This window comes from Trematomus bernacchii, unplaced genomic scaffold (genome assembly GCF_902827165.1).
Source record: "Trematomus bernacchii unplaced genomic scaffold, fTreBer1.1, whole genome shotgun sequence".
Classification (NCBI taxonomy): Eukaryota; Metazoa; Chordata; class Actinopteri; order Perciformes; family Nototheniidae; genus Trematomus; species Trematomus bernacchii.
Window position 1 is genome coordinate 3,679,041 of NW_022987714.1, and position 26,027 is coordinate 3,705,067.

At 41.2% G+C, this 26,027-nt stretch overlaps 1 protein-coding gene across 1 annotated transcript in view; it reads left to right on the forward strand.

The window, feature by feature from the left end:
* Positions 1-247: 247 nt before the first annotated feature.
* Positions 248-26,027, forward strand: part of slco3a1 (solute carrier organic anion transporter family, member 3A1) — a 33,541-nt gene continuing 7,761 nt past the window's right edge. The window contains exons 1-2 of the mRNA XM_034142107.1: positions 248-895; positions 6,711-7,167. Of these exons, the coding sequence (XP_033997998.1) occupies positions 737-895; positions 6,711-7,167 (616 nt within the window). The 5' untranslated portion in view covers positions 248-736. The remainder of the gene's footprint in view (positions 896-6,710; positions 7,168-26,027) is intronic.

Sequence of the window (26,027 nt, forward strand, 5' to 3'; positions counted from 1 at the left end):
TCATAAAATGGCAGTGAGTCACTTTAAGCACCACACACACACACGGGGCCCCACAGGACTACTGTAGTGATTTTTCGAGTCAAGTTGTGCAGACTGATGCTGCTACACAGCGCCTCTAGGGCCGTGCATGTGCTGAGGAAGAGAGGAAGAGAGAAAGAGAGAGAGGGGAGAGAGAGAGCGAGAGAGCGAGAGAGAGAGAGAGAGAGAGAGAGAGAGAGAGAGAGAGAGAGAGAGGGAGAGAGAGGGAGAGAGAGAGAGAGAGGGAGAGAAGACAGCGGGCAGTAATTGTGCGTGAAGGACCATGACAGTCCCGAGCGGCGGGAGTTAGGGGGAAACGAAACAAGAAGAAGCCTTTCAACCGGGACATTCACCTGCAGATGTAACCCTCAACGCGCCGGCTACGGAAACATGCGATTTGACAGAGATTTCAGCGCCCGCGGTTCACTTGTGCCTTTCCAAACACCTTCAGGGAGTTTACATGTTCCTGCGTGTCGACGACGAGGCAATGTTTAGACGCAGACTATCGGCAGAGCAGCGCGGAGTTTTGAACGTGTTTTGTAGCTTGTGTATGGAGAGAGATTCTTGAAGAAAAAAAAAACTGCGACAAAAAGCACCGCGAATGTAGTCTTCAGGAGGGAAAAGGCGAAACACCGTACCTGCTGCCACAGTGTCTTCCTGCTGCGGTCATCCTGCTCCTGTGTTTCTCGCAGTGCTGTGTGGGTAAAGTGAGGGGAGGATGCAGGTAAAGAAGCCCCGGGACTCGGACCAGAGCAGTGGCGACATGCTGGAAACAGACGGCCCCCGAAAAAACTCCTCATGCTTCTCAAATATCAAGATATTTTTGATATCGGAATGCGCCCTCATGTTGGCTCAGGGCACCGTCGGAGCATACCTGGTGAGTGCTACAAAAACCGAGCTCCTGCGGGACTGCCTCTGTTACTGCGACTCTACTGCGGGTCACATTTACATTGTGTCTTAGCCGGGTTTGGGCTCACCATATGGGGTTTATTTCTGCTGCTCTGAATGCTTTGGACTAACAACACGTAGCAGGGCAATGACGGGACATATAAACCTCTGTCCTGAAGTAGCTACAGCCTGCAGGGAAGATGTCATGCTGCTAAACTACCCCTTATGTGTTACAGTTTGACAACATATAAAGCTGCTTGTGTGCCATGATGTCCATTTTAATTTTAAGGTACTACAATTAAAACAGAGCCCCTTTTTAAATAAGCCATGCAGTAGTAATTAAATGGTAACTTTACAGCTTTGCCTAGCATTGGTTATGATTGATAATCATGTTTAAGAAGGCAGTAGTTGGATGATTTTACCCAAAATGTCAGTCAAGGTCAAGGACCCCCCTCCCATCCTTCTTACTTCCTGTGTCTACGCACTCTTTCACTTTTACTATTAACAGTGATCCAACACATGGAGCCGGTGTAACATGAGGTTTATTTAAATGTGTGATCTGTTTCTGTAAAACATCAATATGTGTATTTTTATATGACACGGTTGCAATGAAAACCTCAAAACCCACAAAGATCCAAACTTATACAGAGACTCGTGTATAATTTGTGGGACAAATCTCCTTGAAGTGCTCCAAATATTCCTTAAAAAGTCCCAGAGGAGTCCCACAGCCTCAGGCAAACAATATGAATTAATAGACTAAACCCTGAATGCCTTGGCCATATTTGGAGTGGAACATCTTATCTTCTCTGTCAGTGGACCTGCTGAGCATCATAGCCAGAGAACAGCGACAGCATGGCGGTGCAACTCAGAGTCAGTTAGGACAATTTCCTAAAGAAGACTTCCTCTTTATTGTGTGTTTCTGATGACACAATTGTTCTGCTTTTTATAGTTTTGCACACCTGTTCACACAGTTTAAACAATAACCCAGGTCAGGTTAGGAATCATTTACTCCAGCACATGATGCTTTCAGGCCTACTTTTGTTCGTCAACACAACAGAGCTTATTTACATTGAGTCTTATGCTGCCTTTCCATTACAGTTTAGTAGCTGGGGCAGTAACTATAGTAACGCAGTGTAGGCGCAGCCGTGACGTCATCTTCAATGAGAACCACAGAAAAACAACATCAGCTGTTAGCTGTTAGCACTCAAGCTCACAGCTCCTCATATCTGTTCAGAAACTAGACAAAAGTTAAACAAGTACAAACCACAGACTGCATGTGTCATGGCGAATACAGACGCTGGTTTATTTATGTCTGTATAGGCCGTTGTTGTGAGTGTGGACGGTCGGAGCATATACTGCGTTAGCTTAGCCAATCTCCATCTAGAAAACACGCATTTTAAAAGGTTTTTTGCCTGCCGTCTGTCTGCAGACTTGTCAAAGCATTAATTCATGGTTTTTACTAACCGGTATCAGTATGTTGTTACTTCGGCATCATTTTGAAACGTGTATTACAATTAAATCACGGTCAAATATGTTCATTTTGTTGTAGTTGTAGCCCCCTTGCCAGCGATTCTCTCTCTAGTTTAGCATACTCAGCCCGACTCAGCCTGGTTGTTGGCCCGGAAAGAACCTCGATTTTATGGGGCCAGAAAAACTGTGAAATAGTACCCGCTAGCCGGTACTACGCTAAGTGGAAACACAACCAAAAACGGGCCGGGCACGGCACGCTTAAAGCGAGCTCCGCGCTGTAGTGTTAATGCGCCATTATTTACCTTCTTCAGACAGGACTTTATGTAACTGGTTCGTTTACAATCTGGTGAACTGGTGTCGACCTACATGAGCTACTGTGGTATCTCTGATTGGATGATGGGGATTTAAGAGAGCTTGCTGGCAGTAAAGGAACAAAACTCAACTATCATGGCCATCTTTGCTTTCTCTGAGCTGCTTACTGTACAAGACACTTAGTAGCATGCTGGGTATCCTGATTTAGACGCCCGGTTGCAAGAGAACACACTGTGACCTGCACAGGCAAATACCAAAGAAGCACAGATTTGTGTATCATTGTTTCTTGATTGATAAGAGGTTTTTTTCTCAGTTTTTAGAAATTATCATTTTTTTCCAGTTTTTTTTGTATATGATATTAAAATAATCGCCACCTGTGATTTAAAAATCTACATCTGAAGTACAATATTGTATATTTTTCAGCAGTTGGTGACTTTGTCTGATGGACTGCAGGACCTTTATTATTAATTTCATCCCTTTTGCCATAAAAGTGTAGGGCTGAAAATATCAGGCAAGTGATTATTTGTATTTTCAAGCCAAATAAACCAACGCTCTCTGCCTTTGGAAAGTTTTAATGAGCATTTTTTAACTGATTTTGAATCTGAAATGACAAAAGCTTGCATCAACGATGTAAACAAATGTTGGTTGGAGACCAAGTTGTGCAGAAACAAACCTGAGTAAGATCCCCGTATTATATGTAGTAATTTGATCTGGTTCTACACAATATACAAACCGTCTTATTTTACGACATAGAAAAGCTACAGAGACAGATATATTGTTGCTACTTTTCTGCAGTCACCACATAACATTTTAATTGCTTGAGTTGATACTAGATATTAAGCCCTGGGAAGCTGTATGTGTGACTTAAAGGCTTTAAGGTTTGTTTGTATAAAGACTTCCTTTAAGAATAATTTCTTACACCTCAGAGCTTGATCTGTGAGGTGCAACCAACACCTGAACCTCACTGTGTTCGTCTCAGCTGAGCAAACCTGTCAAACCTCAGACGCTCTGAATCAGCTGAGCGTAGGAAGGAGGGAGAAGCCCAAATTGTATGACAGAAAATAATTGTCATTTTAAAACCATATTACATTTCAGTGTTAACAGCGAGGCTATTTTTGTATTCAATGCTGAGACAATAAATCATTTTTGATTAATTTACAGGCAAATCAAAACATACATCATCCAGGTCATTTATTTTTGCTTTATCAGCCTTAGGCCATTTTCATCTAATAGCACACAGGTGTAGCCATTAACAGAGTACCGAAAGAAAGAAAAAGGTCTAAAATACACAGCATTCACATGGGTAACACTGTGGATTTAGCCTATTTTAAACAACAACAAAACAACATTTTAAAATGGCTAATTCAGAGCAGATAAAGTACCTCTGGTTAACCTTCAGTCCACCATTCAGGAGGCTACACTTCATAAAGCTGAAATGCTTCTAAATAGCTTTAACTTCAGGTAGAAACAGCTGCTGTGCAATCACAAATAGCACCATTTCAGCACTTTCACCATCAGAGCTAAACCTTAATGTGTTGAAGTGGATGTCAGCGTTGAGCTGCCTTTTTGCTAATACACACCCTGTCAGTAAATCCTGGGGGAAAAAAGCCTGTGGAATTCGGGATTCATGTGCTCAGACAAGACTCGTTTTTCTGTTTGGCGATGAGGTGTCACACAACTTGACGAGGTTTGTTTTGTTGCCATGCAACAGATAAAACATTTCCACAGTTTGAGTATTTTGGAGAAAATGTGGCTGTTACCACTGACCAGTATGCAATCCACTCAAACTTTCCTATATCATTTATTCAGACTGTAATCCTCCTGGAAGGCTGCCTGTTTAAGTCAGAGTGAAAGTGCATAAACATGTTGAACCTAGACACGAGGGCTCAACACATCAGTGTTTCCACTGCGGGGAGCAGCAGCTCTCAGTCACTCACACAGACCTCCTGCAATGGGATGGGATGGGATGTGATTGGATTTGATGACGGCTTCACTTGCTCTGCTATACTCTGTTGAAGTGGCACTATCTGTGAAGAGCTAAAGCTACAGTGTCAACAGGTTGTTTAGACCTGGCATAATTTCTAAGAGGTGGATGAGACAATGTTGAGATCACATCCCTGTGGAGCAGAGCCAGCTTGGATAAAAACATCCTGTCAGGAGTGTTTGCATTCAGTGAGAAAGAGCAGAGAGCTGTGACTCATTCTGAAGTTTTCAACTCAACGTCACCAAAAGGACAACGGCACGAAACGCTCCCAACAATCATCCTCCCAATGCTTTGATGTGGAGTGAAGGTCAGTGCAGCTGAGTTTAGAGCAGCTGCAACGACCTGCTGTCACTTCTGCTTCATAAAAGTCACAGAGGACAATTTCTTTTTTCTTTTAACCCTAATGACAAAGCAAACCGGCTATCTGATGTTGGTTTAAGTTGTCAAAGACTTCTCATTTACTAGACTGCTGTGCATTATGGTCTTGAAATGGACGGCGTGTAGAGAACGGTGATAAAAACAAAGTGTTTGGATAGTTTTAGAGAAACAGATCATTTTTTAGGTATCTTTGTGGTACTTTCTTTCCTTTCTGCTTCAGGAAATATTGTAGTATCACAAAATAGAACCGACTGGCCAAAAACCTAAAACTCTAAGACGTTACTTCTCTGTTCATTACTGATTCAGCACCAGATTTGGTGGGCAGATAGCAATGTTGTGGTTGTTAAAGTGACATACAGCTAACTCAAAGGTCACTTCGGTGTTACATGCTGCTCTTATTCACATCAACTGTGTACGTTACATTAGCATAATCGAGCATTTGATGAAACCATTTTCTGAAAGCAAAACCACAAGTTGATTCATCATGCAGTGAAGTCCCCTTTTTCAAAAAGAAATGTTTGTGTTGGTGGATCCTTTTTTTCGGTTTGTTTAGAGTTGAGTCAAAACTCCCAAGCCCGTTGGGGAAATGGAAAATTGTGATGCCCTTTCAAGGACAGTTTGGGACGGATCTGAAAATAGCTTCATAACCGTTTAAATGTGTGGCTGTGGTTCACATGGCAGAGAGAGACTGTTCCCACATATCAAAAGCAAACACAGCCCTGCTCTGCTTTACAACAGACCCCTTATCAAAATGTCTTTGACTTTGAAATAACATCAGCAATGTTGTATGCACTCGCACACTGAAAATAAATATTGTATTACATTATTTAGACTGTGACAACTACAGTTAACAAACCAAACTGGGCTAAACAACCATTTTTGCTGGGTTGTGTTCAGCTGGTAGATACTGGTAGACCCTAGCTCTTGCGGGATGACAGCTGTTTAAGAGAGGGAAGCTTGGGATGAGTTATTTTCACTAAAGCTAAATGTATCTGAGCCCGGCTAATCAAAACCAGAGGCAAGTTTCCAGGGAGGAGCCACAGCGTGGAACATGTGAACAGATTGTTATTCAGGGTTTTTCATTGGAAAGGCACAGTCTGGAATTGATGACGAAAAAATCCACGATTCTTTCAAGAATATAGTCCCCAATTACACTTGGTATTTATGAGTGATCCGTTAAAACTGACTGAACTGTCGCTGTCAATCACAATGTGTTCTGCATTGACAAACTTACATGAACACACATTTTTCTATATACAGATGTTACGGATACAGGTTGCATGTATAAATAAAGTCATAGAGTTTGAATGCTTATAATACTTATCATCGATAAATCATATAATAGATTTTTGTCCTTGATATTAGGCATCAGATTCCCACATCCTTGTCTTTGTGTGTTCCATCCCTCATAATTACATTACATTACATGTCATTTGTTAGACGCTTTTATCCAAAGCGACTTACTTATTCAGTACTGTGGACAATCCCCACAGGAGCAATTTGGGGTGAAGTGTCTTGCCCAGGGACACAACGACATGCTGACTGCAGTGGGACTCAAACTTGCTATCCCCTGATTCGAAGTCCAGCACACTAACCACTGAGCCACAGCCTCTCCGCAATAATCATTGCCTTGACCCACTTGGTTTGATTTTGTCTCCAGGTGAGTGTGCTGACCACCCTGGAGCGGCGGTTCAACCTGCAGAGTGCTGACGTGGGGGTAATAGCCAGCAGCTTTGAGATAGGCAACCTGGCTCTGATCCTGTTTGTCAGCTACTTTGGGGCCAAAGCACATCGGCCCCGTCTGATCGGCTGCGGGGGCATCGTCATGGCTCTTGGCGCCCTTCTCTCAGCTCTGCCTGAGTTTCTGACGAAACAGTATGAGATAGGGGAGACGTTGAGGACTGACGTGGGTCGGGATGTTTGCTCAAACACCAGCAGCATAGATGTCCAGAGGGCTGAGGACATTATATGCGGCAAAAGGGCCAACACCAACATGATGTACCTGCTGCTGATTGGAGCCCAGGTCCTACTGGGGATCGGGGCCACGCCGGTGCAGCCCCTGGGGGTGTCCTACATCGATGATCATGTGAAGAAGAAAGACTCATCACTCTATATAGGTGAGCTACATCCATATTTTTCATGTGAACATATTGTTCAAATCAAGATAATACCTAATCTGTTTGAGAAGTGGTACAAATCCAAATGACATTGCCGAAGGAAGTTTTGAGAATCTCTGGCTGGTTTATATTGCTGTTCAAGATAAGCAGTGTTCAAGGAGATGATTATCACACTGGAAATTAAAAATCTATTTGCTGCAGCACACTGATTTCCCAAGGCAACTAAAACTGGTACAGCGGAAAGGCAGACATCTATGTGTTTGTTCATCAGGTGCGATGTTTGCACACTTTGAGTCAACACAGTATATACTGTATGTGTGTTCCTCTGCTGTACACCATATCCCTTTGCTAACAGCACAAGCCTGTTCACGTGAGTGCCAGGTGAGCAGATCTTGGAGCTTTTTAATCTCCATTACATCCGTTTCAGTGGCGAAGAGGCCAGATACGGGTTAAATGTCTTTGCTTCGCTCAATCCTCTCTCAAAGGGAAGATGCTGCTGATGTGGCTTCTTTGAGGTTTAAAGGTGCATTCAAAGTGCTTTCTGTGCAAAGTTTTGAATACACAATGGCTGTTTAGGGATATGTATTTGCTGTGATAAGTATATTTTGCTATATCTGTGTGCAGAAGGTAGCTTTAATGCTTGGCTCATTAAGCCATGGAGGATTTTCATATCTGTAGCTTTTTCTGTGGATGTCCGATATTTTACAGTATATTCTTCCAGCGAAATATGTTACAGTGCCTATAAATATAAGTCTTCATACAAAAGAGCAAATGTTTAGGGGAAGTTTTATAATTTTTGGAAATATGCTTGCTAATTTTCATGTTTATCTCCCGTTTAATTTGTAAAAAAAACTGCTCTTTTTTTTCTGAGGTTATGTGCTGGACACTTTCCTGGCCGGGACCAGCCTTATTGCAATTTCTCTCATTTGCTTTTGGCAAATGTTTCTATTTTGCTGGTCATAAGAGCAGAGAAGTTACCTGCGAAATCCCAGCCACTAATCCATGTAATAGTACGTTTCCTAGTTTTGACGGAGACCTGCTGTTTGTTGTCCAGACTGCCACATTAGCCTTTGATGGAGTAGATGAGATGTGTGCTGTTTGTTATCAGTGTGGTACAGAGACAATAAGAGCCTGAATAGAAGATCAGTTCAGGCTGGCACTCGCCCCTTTTCTGATACATTCGCAGAGCAGCATGTTGTGTGGCTGCCTTTTGTCCCTCAAATACAGATGTGACCTGCAAACAAAGGCAGCAGTGTGCACTGTAATCTCAAGCCCAAAGCTGATTTTCTTAATTGCCGTTCATTGTTTTTATTTTCCTGAACATGAGCTGTTTTTACAAATAGCCCCCCCCCAAGCTTTGTTTAAGACAATAAACAGCATTAAAAAGTGCCACAAAAGGCTTTGACATTTGGCAACACCATAGTAGCTTGTAAGCAATTGACTGTGGGAAGTGGACTGTGAGTGATTGAAGTTTGGCACGTGTGAGGGAGGCGAGATTTGGTTCTGTCCTCCTCTGATAAGCTCAAGGAGAGTTGGAGGAAAAACAAGCGGTGAGCAGCGAGGAACAATGTGGTATTGAGTCGCGCTCAGCTGATCGTCCTAATCCTTCTGCTGCAGGCATGTCATGTGCCCCCAGCTGCATGAATGGAGTAGATTGTCTGAAATGCTGTGAGATTTCCTTTCACATACTGATAATGTATTTGGATTATTCATCAGTTTACGTCAACAAGTGCACATTGTTACAGCAGCAGTGGTTACGGCTGCTGGCCAAATATTTGTTTATTTCCTGAATGTTATGCAAAGTTCTGTAGGCTTTGGCTCTAATATAATTTTTTGTTAACGTCACATCACCACTTACTCGTGTTATTTCGTGCCTGCAGACATGTCTTGCTGAAGGTTTAGGGGACATTTTGGAGTCTTTTGAGGAGGCTGTTAGAGAAATTAGAGAGAAAAACACCTTGGGAATCTGAGACCAGAATCTTCAACCTTACACGTGTCTCCGAACAGCTTCAAACTTCCCCTAGGCTCTCATTTTCACACTGCCAGATAACAAGTGTGTATCTACTGTGTGTGGTTTGACATCTAGACTCTTTCACAGCTTTTAAGTGTTAAAACTTCACACACTCCATAGGAGGCAGGGTTGAAAGCAAAGTATTCCCTTCACTTTAGTTCTGTATTAATGATGGTTTTTAGGTTCACTGCAAGTTGAAGAACATTATGATTAACCCTGATTCTTGATACATGACACCAAGTGTAATTGAAACTGATATTTTTCCCACTGCATGCAACTGTTGCCTGCTTCTGTTGTCCGTGTACATCTTCTCCTGGTGATGTGTTATTGTTAAAATTAGAGCCTGAGCCAACTGGCCAGGTGGAAAGTGCGAGGCAGGCCCCACCCTTTTAAGAATATGGCGGTGTAGAGAGAGCAGAGCAGAGAGGCTTGGAGAAGAGCCATAATTACAGAGAGAGGCAGGAATGCCAACCAGCCAGCCATGAGGTGGGTCTGAGTGGGCCGGGACGCACATGCATACCACAAAGGCCTGTGAAAAACAACTCCTCCAGAGGCTCTGACTGTGTATACTGCAGCAGGCAGGCTCACTGTTTAAACAGCTGTAAAACACTTCTGCATAGTTGGTTGTGACTCTTCAGAAAGCTTCTTCTCTCTGTCTGGTTAAGATATGTTCACGGTCATTTCCTTTTTAGAAGCTTGTGTAATGCTTACGTGTGTTTTATTTTCATCTTAAAAGGAAGTTTGCCAGAAACCGGTTTGAATGCCATCACCCAACACTAACAAATGTGTTTTATGTCAATTTGTTATTTTGATTTGTTTCCCCAAGTCTAGACGTAGGCACTCATTCTCTGGCCAAAGGAAATAAATATTGGACAGATTGCGTCAACGGGATCTTTATTCCCACTGCTCTATGACCTTTCACTATCCACTGCTAATTCTGGCTCTTCCCACAGGACCCCTGACTGCATAAATATGCTGTACAGGACACACAGAGAAGGGTCTAGAGCTGGCTTCATGTATCGTAGGCTCCACCCGCTGCCTCTTCAGGTTTCAGAAGCTTTTAAACAGCCTGAGATTGCTTCATGCAACTATAATACACAGTATGTACCGCCTCTGGTACACTACATATATGGGGGGGACTGAAAGGATGACATTAATTAATTCATTGATGCCATGCCCTTTTAGCAAAATCTCACAGATTTGGACATGTGGACTTTGCTTGTTGCATAATTCATATAAGAAATTCTTAACAGATTTAAAATGCTAATAGGGGAGAGGCTTAAAGTGCAATTTTCTAATGTAGCTTATATTACTTGGGGGAGTCTTGAAGTTGTTGAAGAAGCGGGTTTTTATTTTAACTGAAGCATTCATACCGAATCTGCTACAAGTAACATCCTGCGCTCACTACTGCTAGCAGCTCTGCAAGACTTAACGCAGAAACTGTGACGTTTTAGGGTCGCTGGTTGGCTCATTGCTATAATAAATAAAAGTATTATTATTATTGACATTGACAAGAAAGCGAGGTCGACTCCCGAGCCCGGCGAACATTTCCGGCAATGTCCTCCCCTCTATCTCCCCCTTTGAACTATTCATCTCTAATAAAAAAGCACTCTCTGGCCCCCCAAAAAAAACTAAGCTTTAAGTTGAATGCTAATGTCAGAATGCTAATGTCAGCATGCTAACAAGCTAACAACTCTAATATGCTTATTTAAAGTAAGTCATTTTTACCATCTTAATTTAGCAGGTTAAAATGCCACCATTTGCTAATTAGCACTATACAATGTTGTTGGGTGTCGATGTCTTCAGTCTACATAGTAAGATGATGTCTTGGCATAAACCCAATGATATTAGCAGCAGCCATTTACACATCACAAAAAGAGCCACTGACTTGAAGTGTTGAAGTGTTGAAGTGTTGTGTCTCCCCCTTTTTTTCCCAGTGGCCAGTCGTGATATTGCAGCAACAACAATCCTCCTATGACCCAAAAGGCATTTTTCACATAAACAACATTATAAAATGCAAGTCTGTAAAACTGACACCATGCCCAAAAGCCGTCTTACTTAATTTCAATTGTCATTGTTTACATTAACATTATATTAACAGTTGAATTTTTAAAGGCCTTCACAGGATTTTAACTGCAAAGAGAGGATGACTAATTGTGATTTGAGTTGACTTCATACACCAGCCGGTAGTCTCTCTCACTCTGTCTCTCTCTCAGCCGAACTACCAAATTAGGAATGACAGACTAGAAGTGGCGAAACACAAAGGTCCTTCTATTGAGGGTTTGAGATAAGACCAGATAGCTGCCTCTACCTGGAGAATAAAATCATTATAAACTTGCTTTTCCTATCTCTGTTTTTTGCTACCAACCACTAGTTTGTATTTTATTCCCAGACCTCAGTTCTGTGTATTACCTCAGCTACTGTACAGCTGCTTTGTACTTTCTTTTACATTTCCCAGCAATTTTTATAATAGTATGGTTCTTTACGTTCATTTTAGCAGTGATACATTTAGCTTCAGTTTTGCCAATTGCAGTCGTCGCAGTGACAAAGGTCTCAGAGGGATCCTCGAGAGTCAACATTTCTGCTAAAATGCTCCGACTCCAAACAGTTGCTGCAGCAGGGCATTTATATAAGCTACTTAAACTCGGCGCATGTTAATGTCATCTTGAAGGATTAGATTCTAAATGGGTTTCTCCGTCTCTACCATAAGCTGCATGCTGCGTTCGCCTAGCAACACCAGTTTGTTTTATCTCAAGATGATAAACGGCGTTGCAGTAAACGTTCATCAGCCAGCCGCTGCTCCTCTGCATCACCCAGTGACCCAGAGACGTTTACTGTACGTTTTGCTGCAGGCCCGCACACAGCGACCCCCCCCTGCTTGGTACCGTACTCGTTCCTAGTTTGTAGAGAGAGAGCACCGAGCAGGATATTATCTTGGATCCAACTTATCAACAACATGCTGCTGTCTCGAAGCCAATCAGTAATTATCGCAAAAGTATCATGTAAGCAGAGGGAGACTAACACTTCAGTGCTCCCCTTTTAGTAAATGGTCCTTTCTTTAATCAAATTATTTTATCTCCCAGTCCTGCTTAGTGAAAAAAAAATACAGATCAAATCTGTCCACTGTTAATAGTTTTATATTTTTAGCAGCCGCCTTTTTCAGATGACAAAAGCTGTTTGAGGAGTTGTTTATTTAGACGTAGTTCTGATATGAATCAGATGGGGGCGGGTTTGCAAACCTATCTGATTGTGTTAAATTAACCTTAGAAGGGTGTGGACTAGTATTATTACATGTGTGCTGTGTACCAGGCCGTGTAGTAGCCTCATAAGGACTCGTCATCTGGCTGCTTGTCTGAAGTGAATTAACTCCCCCAGTCAATCTGCTGTTTTTGTGAGATGGTAATGCATTGACACTGTAATTATGCCAGTGTATGTTTTGCTACAGACTGTACAGTTCTGTCTGTTGGACGTCTGGCTGGCCAGAGCAGATCAGATAAACTTCTAAATCGTTTCACAAAATCCCCTGTTTTGTTTTTGAAGGCTTACAGACAAAAATAGAGAGAAACAGCTGAACATATGGGAACCAATTTCCATTTGAACTGTCCCATGAATCAAAGCTACAAGACCAGAACTAAGGAAAGTTAGCCTGTGGTTGGAAAGACTTTTTTTAAGTAAGTCTTTATTTCAGTAAGCTAACCTGAGAGCAGAAAACTGGACTAGTTTATCACAGACCAGTCTAAAATAACTATGAAACTGGCCTCAGCATGCACATCTGAAAGTTTCACTGATGGTTGGCCAACTTTTCAGGCCCGATGATGAACAGGAGGGAACTGAGAAAGTGTCAGTTTGGAAGCCAGTAAATAGGTCGGACCTCTGCAGGAAATGGATCAGTATTGGATAACAGATATGAAACCCTCAGGCCATCTCAGCAGAGTCTGCATTGCCGTATGTTGAAGCTTCTTGCTATTGGCATGTGTATGTTTCTTTTTTCCTTACCAGATCACCATCTGCAGCAGTGGAGCCCGGCTCTGCTGGCTGAACGGTGCCCCATGTGGCCAGCTGCTGTATTATAGCTGGTATTTTGCTCAAAACATGCCTGTGCCACCTTCTCCTCTCCATCATGAATCCCTGTGGCTTTAGTAAACCTTGCCATGCCCCCATGCAGCCGTCTCAAGTTAAATTGGGTCAGGCTCTGTCACTGCTGATTAAAAAGGGGATTTTTTTTGTCATCCATTGGGGGAGGAGCATGGGGATAAGAGGTGGGAGGAGACAGATCCTAAACACAGCACTCAGCAAGCCGTTGCCATAGCAAAGGACAGTTGTTAGGCTGGTTGTTAATTTTGTGTTAGTATTGGATTGAGATGCTTAGTTCTGCTGTGGAGGGTGCAGCTCTCACTTCAATCCCCAGCGATTTTAAAAAGCACACACATGGCTGCTGCTCTGCTCTTGTCGTTGACTTGCCGTACACATAACTGCTCTGAAAAATGAGCAGTTAAAGTGTACGGCAAGACCTAACCTTGGACAAGGACTTTGCTCAGAAAATACAAATTCATGCTGTGCTTGTGGCTTTACCAAAAATCCCAAGCCTCATTGATTGAGTGGTGTGTAAGTGGTTGCTCTCTGGGCTCCTAGGATTACTCGGAAGCATGTTCAGCACTTAATCCCCATATCACTGATGGTGGAGAGTGAGGGATAACAGTGCCTAATTAAATGGACTCTGATCAATAGGTGGGCTGTAATTATAATTAACCATTTGATTCAGACAACTAATATTTAATCAGACTCAGAGGTGAGTCTTTTTCTTTGTTTTCTTTCTGGCTTCAGTCTAATCCAAACATGTTCTGCTGAGTCAACTTATTCCTGCCCCAATACCTGAAATTGTTGAGTCCTTGGGTTACACATGCTTATTACTTTTTATGATCGGCTTGAATACAAAAAAGTAAGAAGGGTCTTCTTATAGCTCAGTTGGTAGAACTTGCAGCCCATGTATGGCTTGTTCCCCATGCAGAAGACCTGGGTTTGAATTTTTCCCCGGGACCATTTGCCGCTTGTCATCCCCTCTGCCTCCCCGTTTCAACATTATCACTTCAATGAAGGCACTGGTTGCCCCAAAAAATATAGTAAAATATTTACAGACCTCTCATCGACCTTAGTCGTTTTCGACATTCAAAATAACAACAGTCAGCGGCCGGTTGCTAATTAATGAAAATACCATACATAATTTCCAATATCTAGTTTTAAAGCAAAGTTTTGGTTTGTGTTAATTTGCTCTCTTTAAGCTGCCGTTAGTCAAATATCAAGAATGAACACTTTAGCCGATAGTGTCATTTTATTTTCAGTTGTCAGAACATTTTTATGCATATCATCAAAATAAATGAAGTTTATATTTCTTAATGTAAATATGCTCTAGCTGTTAATTCAGGGTGTCAATTCAATCAACACCTTGTCACACTATCTGTCACATTGCACACTTGATTTTCAGGTGTCACTTATCTGAGTGCTAGTCTTTTAGTTACTTAACCTAGTTTGACTCTTTAAGTTCTTTAAAAGAAGTCTGATATCATGAGTTGTTCTGTCAACTTTGTCAATTCCCCAAAACACCCCCCACATGTGTCCTTCCCCATCGATTCTCCTCTTCCTCAGGATGTAGCACAATTAGTGCCCCATTATAATTGGCGGAAGACATGTACACTTGTCCGTATATTGTGAGCCTGCTTTCACATGTTCTTGGGGAAGCAGGCAATTGGCAAGTCTATACTGATAATTAGGCCAAGCCACCTGCTGAAGAAGCTGTTAGCAGCTGCTGTCAGAGTCCCAAACCTCATCTTCAATAGAGCAGCTGCGACTCTCCATCAGTGAGACGTATACTCTCTGGTCTTTTGCCCTTTCTCCTCCATGCCTTCATTCTACCACCCTCCAACAATGGAGACTGTGGGTCGCTCCCTCTCGGCTCAGAGCAAACATCTGATGCAGGATTACAAACAGATCACTGTCGCAGTCAGGACGACAAGGCTCGGCTCTGTTACATTAACTCCCACCGTCCATCGGTGCCTCTCTGCCCCCGTCTCCGACTTCCCCCTCTGCTGACCCGCTGTTCCCAGAGCTGGCAGACTGTTTCCAGCATCACATCGCTGCCCTTTTTGAAAACATGCCCGCTCTCTTTATGTCATCTTATGGCACTGAAAGGCCGTCATTATTATTGTAACAACAGTCAAATCTTGTATCACTTTAAAACTTGAACCTTGCACAGAAAAAGAACTGACAGCATTAATTAGCATTCAAAGCTGATCATTTAAATTATGTGTGCCGTTTTCTGTCTGGTTGCTAAAAACGAAGATCGTGTCATTAATTAGGAGTGTGGATTCAAAGCTGTAGGACATGAAATAAAAACAAATGGACACTCATTTAGAGCTAACACTGATGCCATTTAGGTTAATGAGGGCTTTTACTGCTTCCTGGAATAGTGCGAGTGGGATGACACGAGGTTAATTGGACTCAAAGATTAAGTTACTGTGTGTCAGGTTGAAGAAGCCTAATGCTACTGACATGTTCTGATTAGCTCAGTTTATTTGACTAGAAAAAGGAAGACAAGGAACAATGCATCCACATTTTACAGCAGTGTTTTCAGCCAAAAATAACATTTAAACACTTAAAAAATATGAGTATCAAAATACAAAAAAAATTAGCATGTGTGTGTTGTTAAGGCCCACAGGTAAACTTGTGATATACCCACACAAGGGATTTTGATTAATAATAATAATAATAATAATAATAATACATTTTATTTATAAGCGCACTTTTCATTTGCGTAAACAAAACTCAAAAGTGCTAACAAATTATTATGTTGGCCCATAGCAGACATTTTGACTTTTGAAAAGCTCAGGTGTTACTAATTACATTGATTATTATGTTTATGATACTGTGTATATAACAGTGAGCCAGCATGCTCACTACCATGACCCTGAAACTGAAACAGCTTAATACAATATTACATTTTGTTATTTTATTTATTACACCCTGTGCTTTTCCTGAAATGTCAAAATGGCCAAAACACATTTTCTCAGGACTATTGTGCATTTACTGACTGTGGTTAATTTACATCTACATGACTTTTCTGTCTGCTGAGGCACCTTTTTCACACACATTTCTCATCCATATTAGTACATGGAGTCTAGTAACATACTGTAAGGAGAGTTAAACTCCTCATGAAATGTAAGAGATTAAGTTTGAGTTCAGTTAGGGGAGGCAGGGCCACCTCCATATGTTTATGATTCATTTACATGTGTTGATTTAGGCAAAATGTAATATGGATATAGATGCTTTTTAAACAATTTATAAATGTTTCCATTGCTTTCATTATCAAGTGTTACCCTCCAATATGTATCTGTAAGGAGACACTCACACAGGATATGAACGCACACATGCATAGTTTGTTATTTTCCCAAAGTTTATCATGATGGCTTCAATCTGTCTTTTAAGAAGGCCGGATGTAGATTTTTTTCAGATAACAAAAAAAGCAACATTTATTTCCATGACAGGGCTTTTCTGTTCCAGCTCTGACGTCTTTCTCACTGGATAAAAAAACATTTTCCTTTCCCATCCCGCTCCACTGTGTTTTACTTAGGTGATTTTTCTCTGTATTGTCATCCACAGAGTCACTGGATGTGGCAGCTCGGTAGTCACAGCTACTGAATTATAAAAGAGGATAGAGATCTGTCAGGCACAGCAAATATTCAGTCAACATTTACTTTTCTGTACCTCTTATATAACATATAACACAGCGAGTATGAATATAACTCAACAATGCAAAATACAATAAGTGAATGTATTGATTAATCTATGAGGCTATGACTTATAAGACCAAGGTAACTTCTTTAAACATCTTGTTTTATCCAACCAATGGTCTAAACCCAAAGACAAAACAATTTACAATGAAATGAAAATGGTAACAAAACAGATTTTCTTTTTTTTTACTTTTAAGTAAGTACTTTTAATAGGGTCTAAGTGTTTTGGTAAAGGAAGTTTTAGAATATATGTATCTTACATTTTTAGGAATATAACATTTACACCAATTAAAATAAGGGATGGGATCTACAAAACGTATTGAGCATATTTATGGAGCTGGACCATTTCCTGATCTGTAGTAAAAGATAGTGAATGAATTATTTGTGGTTGAAACTTAAACCTAAATGTTACTTAATTTAAGTGGCATTTCAAAATAAATATATATGGTCCTAACAAGTCTTCGTATCTGACATTAGAAAGTAAAAGTTTGGAGACGCCGGGGTCTGCTAAACACAATTATGTGTGTTTTGTGTGAAATAACTGAGGATGATATAGTAAAAATCCTACTTTTAGTGCAGTAGGATCAGGGAAAGTCAGTGCATTGTTCTGCTATTTAAAATGAATGTGTTTATCAGCAGTCTAGACCAGGGCCGCATTAGGCTCTTTAAGCCCTCTGCTCTGGCTCCCTTGAGCTTAGACAAAAATAAGAAGGAAATAAAATAAAGATATTTGTAGGACTATTTATATTTTGTTGCACGGTTGAAAATGTTTCGTATCTTGTATTTTGAGGTGATACTGTGACACATAAATACATTTAAAAAACGGTTTTAATTAGGTCAACTAAAATATGCGTCATATCCTGCTACGGTCCCGCACCATGCAGCGCCTTTTCTTGCAGGTGACCTGACCCCTGGCTCGATGAGCGAACTATGGATAAATCAAAGAAAATAAAAGTATCGGTGGAACACAGAGGGTTTCATTCTGCGTGGACAGAGTTATATGCTTTCACAGCAAATGATGCTGGCTTACCGGTATGTTTGATATGTAGATAGAAGTTGTCAAAGGTGCTGCAGCCTTACATATTGGAGGAAAAACAGGGAAGAGGAAGACAGCTGACGATCTTCAGTCATAATTCAATCAGTAAACTCTTTTTAGGGTGCAGCTATATGTTTTATTTATTTCAAAGTGGGCCCATTTTAATTATATTCATTTTCTTCAAATGTGCTGAGGACTCCCAAAGTGCTGTGTCAATTTATTTTAAAGTAGGCCTGTGTATTTTCTTTTTTCTCCTTATAAGAGTTCTTTGTTTATTATTAAAGGTCCCATGTCATGGCCATTTCTACTGATCATAATTCCATTGTTGAGGTATACTAAAATAGATTTATACTGTGCAATTTTCCAAACTCACATTGGTTTCTCATACAGCATCTCTGTAAAGTATGTGTATTCACCGGTATTCACTCTCGACTTGTTGGAGCTCCTGCCCCCCCCTCCCTGTGAGCCCAGTGTGCTCTGATTGGTCGGGACGTTGAGAGGCTCGTTGCTGCGATCTGCTCCGCTCCTCGCAGCAGATCGCAGCAACGAGCCTCTCGGCGATACAGCGAGAACAAGCGAAATTCATCCTGAGCACACACAAACACTCACAGCCGAAGTAAAAACAATAAGTGTGGCTTGATATTGAGTTATTAAAAGGTTTATAACGCTGTGAGAATGGGTCTGCGGAGAGCATTTCTCCGCGATCCCAACTTAGTAGCCTGAAAAACGTTTACCCATTTAAACAGTCGTGGTAGATACCTTGTTTGTTTTAAACATCATAAATACACAAACAACAATGAATACTTTCAGGTTATGTACCCGAATCTCCCGCTGGTCCAAACAAAGTAGGAACAGCATCGTTCTTCAGTGCCCTACGCTGTACATATCCGGCATGAATTGCTGAAAGGTTTGGGAAGCTTTGTTTCGTGAAAGGCTGGCAGAGGGTGTGGCCTCTGGGTATCCCCACGTCACAGTACCCAGGAAGTAAACGATGGAAAATAAGAAATCTCCAACGAGGCGTTTTGGAGAAGTCTTTTCTGTGTTAGAGTTTTACTCCCTACAGGGTACATGCATAAAAACCTTCATAACACACAAGGGGACGGGTAATAACCGGAAAAGCATGACATGGGACCTTTAAGGTAAATTGAGGTAAACAGTTTTCTATAATGTAATAAATAATAAATGCAAAAAAACTGTAGTTTTTGTCTATGATATAACAATATATACAACTTTATAAGCTATCAAATATGTTTTGCGGCTCCAGACAAAAAACATTGGTGGAAAAGGGGGCAAAATGGCTCTTTTGGTCATAAAGGTTGCAGACCCCTGGTCTAGACGTATATCAAGAGTAGTGGAGCCTTCAGAAAGCCCTGGTGTTGCCCTCTCATTTCAGGCACAACCTCTCGAAGGCTTAAATTGAGCCAAAGATCAGCTTAGCGTTGCGGGGTGTCGAAGGGAAAGAGCCGCTGAGAAGCGGTGTGTCGGCTGGGTTGACGCAGAAAAACCCGACTGCTTCATCCTCAGGGTCAGATGTTAATAGTTGCAATCGTGTCCTTAGGCTGCACTTTATATAGCGCATCCATTTGGCATCAGTGAAACACTCGTCTGCTTCAGCAGTTAGAAGTTGACTAGACGTTAAGACGCTGTTTTGACATCAGATCGCAGCGTGATGTGTGCAGCAGGCTGGTTTCAAGTTTTAGATGATTTGACGTAAGCGGAAGTAGAAGCAGGATGATCCTGATGTAATGGCATTTGAATGTGAGTTGAGAGCCTACTTTAAGCTTTGGCTTTATATTTAGGTCATGGCTGTGGAGAGCCAACAGGGTTACTGTAGGATATGGCTGACCATCAAACCATCACAGTGTTCTTATCCCACACTGTAACAAAAAAATTGATATTTATAAAATGTTATGAAATATTATAAAAACTGGCATTTTTCAAGCCAAATGCCTGCTGTTTCCAGCCTCAGAAATGTGAATATGTGTTTGTTTATATATCATAGTAAACTCAATATTTTGGACTGTTACACTCATGAACCACATAAAAAGAAATATGAATGCATGGTTTTCATAGGTCAGAGAAGATATATTAATGTAATTAAACATAGAGTGATACAAACATTGAGAACATCAATTTTATGAGAGTCTAAAGATCTTTTTAAAGGCACCAGGTAAGACCTCCTGCCCTAGCATGAATAATGTTGACGTTGATACTAAAAGCCACTCAGGTGGGCTGAGGCTTCGCTTCATGGGGTGAAAGCTGCTGTCTAATGCTGTTAGTACTTACTTCTGGATCATTGAAGATTTGGTAGCCGTTCATATCCTCTCTACCTTTTTTCAAAATAGACTTCACTGAAGAGAAATTTTTGCATGTTTATCATTAATCCAGCAAGCATAAGGAGGGCTAAGTTTACATAACAGCTCTGCAGAAACTGATGTCAAACTCTGATTAAGTAATTGCGTACAGAATTTAATTTAGATTTGCTTATTTCCTCTCTGCAAGTCAAGTTTGTTTTTGTTTACACTTTCACATCAGCAGAGGGATACTGTTCAGGGGCCTGTAGGGTGAGGGTGTTATTAGTAACTTCCAAAGAGAGAGAAATAGGAAGTGGTGCTTCAGTCCAGATAATGTTTGAAAATGAAAGATTATAATGTTGTCAATTCTCCTCAGTGTCGGACATTTGAATTTGTATAGATACATTGATCACTGTGGTCATAGCTGTTACCTTCATGAAGTTGTTTAGCATCACTCAGTCTCACTTTGTTGTCAGCAGATTTGTGGATAGTAATCTGAGCACTGCAGATTATGTCTTTGCATGCTTGAACAGCTTCCTACTTAGGTATCAGTTCTGTATGTCATTCATAAGTGCACAAAATGGCACTAAAGTATTCATGATATTGTAGAAGTTGTGTTATACCAAGTTGGACACCTGCTGGTAAAAAAGCCACCATTTAACACGTGATAAATAGAAAGTATTGACCTATTAAATAAAGCCGCAGACCAACAAGGCAAGGCAAGGCAAGGCAAGGCAAGGCAAGGCAAGGCAAGTTTATTTATATAGCACCTTTCAACACAAGGCAATTCAAAGTGCTTTACAAAAATGGAAGACATTATGAAAATGGCATTTAAAATCAGTCATCAACAAGCCTCAACAAGGTACGAGGTTAGTCTGAAAAACGTGTGGTCGGAGTTATTCCAGCACACAGCAAGTACAGCATATTCTATGTGTGTTAAAAGTCATAGAACAGTCAATGTATGCAGCCTCTACATGTAACATCAATGCTGATAACTCAACTGTGTCCTTCCCATTAACAGCAGAGCATTGATTGACAAGTTGATGACCACCAATCACTCTCACTGCATGTGGAAATTGTAAATCCTGGATGTTTGGTCGACTTTGACCAAGTGCAGAACTTCATGCATATTAACGGCCTAGCTGTTAAAATAAAGAGTCGATAGTGTAGCTTTGAATGGTGAGAATCAGGCTGACGCATATGTGAGAAACTATGAAAGGTGGGACAAAAATGTCGCCAGTTAGCAATACAAAAAATCTGCCTAACGTTGGGTGACTCACTCGGCACAGGCCTCCAAAGCAATGTCCGTTAAAATGACTGTCATCTGCAGCCTAGCATGGATCAAACTTTATACCTCAGCCCCCTCTCCTTAGCAAGCGTGCAAAGCATACTCTGTTTCTATAAAAATCCCCAGGATGTATTATAAAAACTGGACACTAAAACCCTTATTCCAGCTAATTTGTGTATATGCAGTTATTTTACCCAGAAAAAAACCTGATAAAAAAAAATAGGGGATAGACCTATGAGAGCCCAGTCCAGAAAACATGTAGCAGATACCTGGCAACAGCTGCATGCTGTTTTTGTGCAGGTCATGAGGAAGAGGAAGCGTGTTGCCAGGAAGAAGCGGGTGGTTGTTAGGTGTGGTGTGTGAGTTTAGGTGTGTCTCAATCTTTTGTGTAACTGACAATGCAAGTGATGCCACCTTAACTCAATGGACAAACAGGAAGTGGTCTGTGTTCAGTCAGATTTCACTGGTCTGTTTGAGAGTTTCTCCAGAGTCTCTTCAACGTTTTAAAATGTCTCCAACACAGGATGAAATGGCCTGTGAATAGCAGAGCAGGAAGACTGGGCTTTTGTCTGAAAGCTCTTTAAATCGTGTGCTCTTAAAAGTTTATAGTCACTTTAGCATATCCTTGAAGTCTGCTTTATGCGCTTTTTCCATCCCAAGACTCTTCTTGCTCCTGTAAATTGACCCTCTGACACATAACTCATGTTTAGTCACCAGAGATGGAGAAAGCTGAGACTCTGGCTCTTGGCTTTATCTTTAGTAATCATTTAGCTCACTCTCAGTCTCAGTCCGGACCCCCATGAAAGTGGCACAAGCTGTTGTTTGGCCTCAAACATCACACTGTCCCTCTGCTCTTATTTAGCTCAGAGGATTACAGAGCCAGATTAATGGAGGAATTCCCTTTGTACAGTGAGAGCATGACACAAACTGAGGACCGTGCAGGCGTAATTCATCTGACATTTCGATACCAGGAGCTTTTGTGTTGAACCTCGCGCTGTGTTGGCTTTCAATCTCAACCCCTTGACTGGGATTCTCTAAATAAAACCAAACTCTGTCATTCTTGAAATGCCCGTTATAGTTTCTGAAGGACCCTGTGTCAAAACGTATTGAATCAGTGTCTGTGTTTCACTTGGCTCCACATTGATCTCAGGAGTGATTTTTATGAAAAGTGCCGCCCATTCTGTCTCAGTTATCATCTCTTCATCTTTACTTGGTGTTTTGGCTGAGCATTTACGAAAGTCCACAGTACGTAGGGTATATGTGGTTACACAATTTATAAAGAAACACAAAGTGTGAAGATGATAAGCATGACGTCAATGACTTTCCGGTTTCTGCTAAACCACAAATGCTTCATGCGAAATACTCAAACCTTAAGTTTTCTTTGAAGGGAATGCTTGGGTATGTGTATATTAAACATTTATTCCAAATTAAATATAGTTCCTAGGATATGGTGTGCATTTGTGGCTTAATAATTATCCACAAAAGAACCAGCCTCATGGACAGTAGCGTTCCAAGCCTTTTCTATTGGTCTCTAAACAAATTAGAGAGAGGCAAAAAACAATAGAGCCCAGCTTTGTTATTGAATTACATCTGACATGCTCCCCTGAGAGTATAATTCACAGGATACTAAAAGGCTCTGGTGAACTACAGCATGAACAAATTAGTTTGTTTTGTGCTTATCTCATAACAGGACCGCTGGAAGCAAAAAGGGATTTCAAGGCCGTTTAGGAAAGTGGTGTATTACAAAGATTACACACGGCTGTGGAACTGTATTATCTTTCATGGAAATGTAATGTGTCTGAATTTTTGTTATTCTGCTGCTCTTGTGACAAACATGAAATACTTCTCTCTACAGTTAGTATAGTCACAGTTTTTATGTGCATGACCTGAGAGCAAAGGTCAATTATTTGAATTGATCTGATAAGTAGTAAGGATAACAGCAACACTAAGGTAGATGGGTTTTACATGTCTATAATAACTTATCCAGGGTTGTTAGTGTGTGCCCAGATCCTTTTGTAGTCAAATCTGCTCATTTTATCCTATCATAAAATGAAATCTTCTCTGCTCTGCTCTGCTCTTTTTTCCTGCACTGAAGACCTCAAAGGAAAAGTTTTACAGTTATGGAAATAATTGTATTAATTCTCTTTTTTGCTGATACTAGATTGATACCTCTCTCAGCAAGAAAGCACATCAATTAAGTCCCAAAACAATTCCATTAAGCCACACTGGAGAATACATAGTTATCTAACTTGTTTCCCCGTAGCAGCTCCCAAAGAGGTAAACAGAAGGTTTTTTATTTGGAGCACCTCACAATAAGTAGATTACTCTGGTTCTTGGAGAAAAAAGCTGAAGAACTGAAGCAACGTTGGACTTTGCTTATGTTACGACTACAAGTTCAAGTTCAGGCTCATGCCAGCTTAATCCTATTGTGGGAGACTCAACTTGCTTCATGCTTTTTCTCTGCTTGCTTTGACCTTAAGAAGTAAAACAAATATCCTAATCTTTCATGTGAAGATTATCACCAACTTCTAAATGGTGTTGCAGATTGATAAGAAGGCATGGTCCCTCATAGATTAGTGATCTCTTCCACATGTGAGGCTCTCGCTATGGCACCATGTTATCATCAAGGAGACAGCGCTCTTAAAGCAACAAGGGGTAGGCACGGATCTCCGGGGAAACATTTATTCTCTCGGTGGTCTTGGACTTGTGGTCTAACTGAACCGTCATTTCCTGCAAGGTGATTTCACTAACTGAATTTCCTCTTTGAGGTTTCCTGTGGTGAAAGCAATTGTGATGTTGTTGCTATGGGAAAAAAACATTTAGTTTCTAAGGAAACACTCGAAACAGAGAGTCCAAATGCATCGTTTGCAGCACCACAGGCAAACTAGCAAGTCACATAGCGACTGCAGCCCTCCATTGTGAAAGTGCTGTTCAACGGCTCAGTTCCGTTAGTATCTGGAAACTCTGATGAAATACTAAAGCTCGGTCCTGTGTTTGAATTCCTCTTCCTGTCAGTATATAGAGAAGTTTAAATGCTCTTCTTTGTGATTTATTGTTTCAAACTTTGATTTCAGTCTTACATCCACACTGTCAGCAGAGGAAATTAGACTTTTTTCATTTTATCAAGGCACAGAAGTTTTCAGAAGCAAGGGGTAAAAGCCTGTCATGCTCTGGCGCCTCATGGACACACATCTACTGTATATCTTTGTTCATTTCCGTGCTGGTCTGACTGTCAACCGCAAAGATGTTTCGGCTCTGTGCTTATGAAAAAAAAAGCAGTATATTCCCACCCCAACATGAAAGCCCCCTTTTTCTTTTGTTTTACTCGTCGCCTTGCCTACATGAGGCTGTTTATACCATCTTGTACAGTAGGTAGGGAGCCACACCTAACAAGTCTGTGAGCCATTTCCTTTATGTGAAGAATAAACTATCATGTGAATGAGCTTACAATTATGTGAATGTGTTGACTCCCTTCCTTCTTTATGTGGGTGGTCAACACAGGAAGCAGACCGTGCATTCACTCTCAGCACCAGCAGAGACGTACAGAGCTTAGTCACAGCTTCCACGCTTGTTCATTAAGTGGCTGCTCCTGGCATCTGAACAGCATCTTACTGGAGGCTGCGTGCTGATAGCAGCAAACTGCAGGCCAACCTGCAGCCAGTAAAAAGGGGGGGGGGGGGGGGGGGGTTTAATGCTGCAGGGCTGGAGGAGGAAGTACAGCTGCAGAGATGACATTATTTTGTCTTGATGGTTTTTGTAGTTATCATCGCAAACTTAGAGCATGATCTGGTTGGTCCATGTGTGCCAGATACAGTCCAAGTGTACAGTCTAAGAATACATCAGATCACAGGATATAACGTCATGGAGAAATTTGTCTCCCAAATGCAGCTTTGAGTCTTCATTATCGGCCTGCAGTCTGAGTCACAGCGCCGGCTCTCACTCCGCTGACAGTGCGCTAATGAGGATTTGGGATATAGCTCCACATTTTTACTTCAAGCTGCCCGTCAGAGCAGATTAGGACCAAACAGCTGGTTTCTGTTGTCAGGTGTCGTCCTCACAGTGTGTCTCTTTGTTCATTGCGTTTCCCTGAGAAGGATGGGCCATGTGATTCATAAAGAGTACACTTGCCTCTGCTGCACTTGCCGTGCGGTTTTTAACTGGCTGATTTGATCTGTCATGACAGCCAAAATGTTTCACTGTTTGCTGTCTTGCTTCACACTCTAACTCCTGGAAAGGCCACATGAAAGTAAAGCTGAAATGAAGCTAAAATGGAGAATATTCTCTGGTTCTGGCTTCTCAATTATTATATTTATATCATTTTAAATTCAATATCTTGCCAGATTGTAGCTTGGACAAAGAAAAACATTGAAAAACTTTTTGACATTTTATTGGGTAAAGGATAATTGGTGCTTCTTGATGTGTCTCAATCAAGTGGCAAACTCTTGGG